A 4,734-nucleotide genomic window follows, 5' to 3' on the forward strand; every position below is an offset into this window, starting at 1 on the left:
ACACACACACACACACACACACACACTCACACTCACCTGGTGGAGTCTGAATGCTTTGAAAAGCCAGAGTGGCTTTTGTTGTGTATGTCATGGACTTCATTTAAATCACATTTCCTAAGAAGGTCTGAAGCATTTAAAGTTCCCTTCAGCAATGTTGGCTCCATCACATCGCAGGCAGAAAGGGCAATGGTCAGGGAGGTGACCAAGAGTCCAGCAGGGTTCTTTTTTATTACCAGACATAGAAATAAAACTAGTTTACCACACAGATGGCTTTCTGTCCTTCATATGGACCTAGGCAGAGTTCAGTTAGTTTCCCTTTCCACATGTGTTTGACTGGACAGACTTCTGTCAGACTGCCTGTCTGCTGTTGCACAACTCACTGACACCGTTTGAACGTCAGCTTCCATGAAAACTGCCAAGGAGTTCTGAATGAACTTTAAAGGAACCACAGTGACAGAGTTGGTATGCAGCACTCATGTTTCTCTATCAGCTGCTTTCCAGACCTTTGCTCTCTCTGTTCTAATCAAGTAAAAAAACCTTGACGCTTAGCTGTTCCATTTCACATTTTCAATTGATACATTTTTCATCAACAATGAATTGTGTTGAATCGTTTCATCAACTGTTTCCGCACTATTCTATTGACTTGACAAGTCGTCTTTGCAGTGCCACACTCGATTGGGAACTTCCGTTATAACACTGCTGCTGTCCTGAATTTTTGAGTTTCATATGCTTCCTGTGTTTTTCTTTTCTTATTATCTTGTTGTTTTATCCAGTCTATGACCTGAAAAGGTTTAAGGTCTACTTTTTGGTCGGGCCTCCCCCAAATACGCACATGGTTCTGCCTTCTATTGAGTCCTCAGGTTTCATTAGTTCTCTCTCTTCCTGGGGGTCCTATGTGTCTTTCAGCTTGCTAGCCAGGCCATAATTGTTCAGTCTGCCAATCCAAACACATCCCATCCACAACTGTATGGTCTCTATTCCGTTTTCCTGAAGACCATTGGGCTCTTATTGCAGCAATTTATGTAATTTATTGACTCACAAGGTTGAAGGATGAACAAAAATGTTGATGCTGATTGTTTCCAGTGAACTTGTGTTCAGGTCAGTCGGTGTGGGTGGCTGCTGCTGCTGGACAGCCTGGCCTGTGCTGCCAGTTTAAATACACAGTGACCAGAGTGGTAACCCAAATACTATGTTATAGAAATGTGCTTTTATTCTTCTCCCCACATGACCCACAGCCCCCCACGTGTTAAACACACACACACACACTCACACAGGATGATGTTTCACTGGCTGAAGGTCAGTGCCGTAAGAACAAAAACTCTTGAGTACTTTCTGCTGCAGTTCGAGTCCTTTATTTCAACCTTCTTCTAAAGCCACAGTCCACCCCCCATGTTAGGTGCCTGGCCTTTGGATTGTCAGCTTCAGCAATATTTGTGTTTAATTCATTCCAACTCTTAAAACACTGCTACTCAAATGACTCGTATAAAGATGTATTTAGCTCCATGTCGCTGAGAACGGATCATTTGGTTTGGTTAACATGTCTTTGTGGTCGAAGAACAGGCAGCTCAGGATGAATGGCTGGGATGCACTCTGGTACTAAATGAGTTTGCACCCCGACCACGTCTGAAGGCAACAGTGTTGATAGCTTTTCTGAATGGCCAAACGCTAACGTGGGATGAGAAGCAGGAGCAAGATATAATAATGGTTGAAATGGGGATAACTCAAAAGTGCTCATGATGTTGCTCTCGTTTTTACACACCGTAACTGTCTTGACGTTGGAAAGCTGTGTGCAGAGGAGGTTTCAGACAATGATCTTTGTCTCTGGACAGCATGAAACATGGCCGACACTAGCTGACATAAAAGAACTGTTCACACTAGGACTGGCTAATATGTCAATATTATATCCACATTGATATACTGTATATGTGGCTAGATATCTCCTTCAATTTCGGATATGGTGATATCTTGATAATCTGGCAATGCAAGACTACATTTGATCTAACCGTCTTTGCCTTTTGTTTTCAATCCCACTGCCCTCAATTGTCACCCCCATACCTCCCTTCCACCTTGCCCTATCTTTTCTCAGGAACCTCCCACGACTGGCGGCTGCGCTGCGATGCCGTGAACCTCTACTACACGTTGTTCGGTTTGACTCGACCCTCCTGCCTTCCATTGCCAGAACTGGGCCTCGTGCTCAATCTGAAGGAGAAAAAAGCTGTCCTGAACCCCACCATCAAGCCTGAGCTGGATGTTGGCCCCGTTGTGGACACCCCTGCCAGTATCGGCATCCATGGTGTGGGCATGTGCTACGCAGCTGTAAGTGGTGTGCGCCCGTGTGTCAGGACAGTTGGTTTAGTGTAAATAGAAAATGCACTTTATGAACTACTGACCACACTGTATTTTAAGTAATTTCTTAACAGGTTGTAAACTTGTACTACATCAAGCTGCAATCTTTATTGGTTTCTATGCTCAGGATGATGTCATCAGCGAGCTGCTTGGTGGTCTTCATTTCCCTATTTTAACGGTCTTTGATTTATGAAACCTTTCAGATGGCACACAGATAGTAACCACTTCATAAAAACTGTGTGATCTTGGGTTGGATCTGTGTAATTATGGCTACTGTAGTGCTGCCAACAGTATGTGGCTGTACCTCGTTCCCATTGCATCACTGTTGTACCCAGACTCTCTGTTCTCACGGTTGAGAGCACAATTCTGGTTATAAAACATCTGATTGAATCAATTTAATCAGCACATTCAGATTTATGATTAATCATGCACAGGTTTAAGGAGCTGATGAGATTACATTTCACCTCGTACAATTTCATGAAATGAATCAACATGGAAGCATGTTAAGTCCGCCATTCTGGTTTCATATACACCCTTTGAATGTGTTACAAACTCACATTAATATTAAAGTTAACTTAAGTAAGCCATGCTACCACATATTGAAGTTTGTTTGTGTGTGCCAGGTGGATGAGGAACCAGATCCTATTTCATTAGGGGTGTGTGGGGTGGGCCAGCCCCCTCAGGGCCTGAAGAGGAAGGCTGAGACCCCCCTGGGCTCCCCCCCAGAGCCAGGACAGGTTCTGCAGCAACAGGACGATGATACAAGAGGAGGCCACTTCAAGATCCGGGTAACAGACTGCAGACCTCCACACTCCGGCTGGGCTCTGCTTTTATTCAGGCTAATCATTACAAACTTCTGTTTTGTTTGATTGTTATCTGGTGTTAATATGTAGCTCTGGTTGGTTGCAGTTCAACACAATGGAAGATGAAGACATTGATATGGAGACGGTTCATGATAGTCAGGCTTTCATTCACCAGCATCTCCATCTGTTAGAAAGACCCTCTACACCAGGTACACACACACACACACACACACACACACACACACACACACACACACACACACACTATTTCTTACATCATTCTGGAAAATAACTAAAAAATAGCCATTACCTAGTAACACACACACTTGTCCTCTTTGTCTTGTTAGGTAAAGAGCCGCCGTCAGTGGAACAGTCCATGCTCTCCATGCCGGCCACACCCGTGCCGTCCTTCACCAAAGAGACGTCCTCTTTGTCCTCCAAACACAGCGGGGAACACGGCCACCACCATCACCACCACCACCATGAGCACAAGAAGAAGAAGAAGAAGCACAAACACAAGCACAAGCATAAGCACAAACACGACAGCAAGGACAAGGAGAAGGACAGAGAGAGGGACAACTCGCATGCCTACAGCAACAGCCCGGCCAGCGGCAGGTCCCTGCGCTCGCCCTCTCTGTCTGACTAAACATCCAACTTAGAGTTAACTGGGTACATAAATGGAAAGCAAAATATCAGGGTTTCCCCCAGAAAAGTTGTTGTTTACCTCTTTTTTTTTTTTTTTTTTTTTAGGAGAGCCCAGCTGGGGCCAGTCACAGACTGATGGCAGTTTTAATGTGTCTGTGATATCAGAATCCTGGATGGAATCGCAAAATTGAAAATTTCAAAAAGCTTCACTCTAAGACTAATTCCATAGGGCCATACAGTAAGTCAGCGCTAAAAGCTAACTGGAGATTTGAAAAATATAACTACATGTTAGATTCAACCGAGCCACCCCACTGTAACTGTAGTTTAATAAACGTCTCAAAAATACTTTAAAGCAAAAGTCCCTTTAGCTTAGGCCTGGTGGGGGGCGACTCAGGCCCAGTGGGCCACCAGGCTTGCAATACACTGGGGGAAACACTTAAATGTGAATATGTTCTAGTTTCTGCTCTCCTCTGTGACAGTAAACTGAATATCTTTGAGTTTTGGACGAAGCAAGACATTTGAGGACATCATCTTGGACACACTGATTCATATTTTTCACCATTTTCTTACAGTTTAGAGACCTAACGACTAGTCCATTCATCCAGGCAATAATCCATAAATGAATCAACTATGAAAATAATCGGTAGTTGCAGTTCTAATTATCATACAGGAAGACTCAAGTGTTAAAGAAAGGATGCGTTTCCAGGTGTAATCCTCAGATATCTGGCAGCACTGAATCCCCCAGAGGTCCATGTTGGCTTGAGAGAGGAAGCAGAAGGTTGAAGTGAGGCTGCAGCGTCATTAGGTAAACCCCCCCGGAGGCATCACACCACACAGCCTGCAGCACTTTGTGGACTTTTTGACACGGCTTCCAATCTGTCTGAGGCATGCAACCACGTACACCTCTCTCCACAAACAGGCCAATAACTTCTACATTCCC

General features: G+C 44.4%; 1 protein-coding gene across 1 annotated transcript in view; it reads left to right on the forward strand.

Annotated features, from left to right (window-relative positions):
• The window catches only part of taf2 (TAF2 RNA polymerase II, TATA box binding protein (TBP)-associated factor), a 28,472-nt gene extending 24,326 nt beyond the window's left edge, over positions 1-4,146 (forward strand). The window contains exons 24-27 of the mRNA XM_032517941.1: positions 2,087-2,316; positions 2,970-3,134; positions 3,256-3,358; positions 3,497-4,146. Coding sequence (XP_032373832.1) covers positions 2,087-2,316; positions 2,970-3,134; positions 3,256-3,358; positions 3,497-3,795 — 797 coding nt within the window. The 3' untranslated portion in view covers positions 3,796-4,146. The remainder of the gene's footprint in view (positions 1-2,086; positions 2,317-2,969; positions 3,135-3,255; positions 3,359-3,496) is intronic.
• Positions 4,147-4,734: the final 588 nt, after the last annotated feature.

Source organism: Etheostoma spectabile, chromosome 6 (genome assembly GCF_008692095.1).
Source record: "Etheostoma spectabile isolate EspeVRDwgs_2016 chromosome 6, UIUC_Espe_1.0, whole genome shotgun sequence".
In the NCBI taxonomy this organism is placed as follows: domain Eukaryota; kingdom Metazoa; phylum Chordata; class Actinopteri; order Perciformes; family Percidae; genus Etheostoma; species Etheostoma spectabile.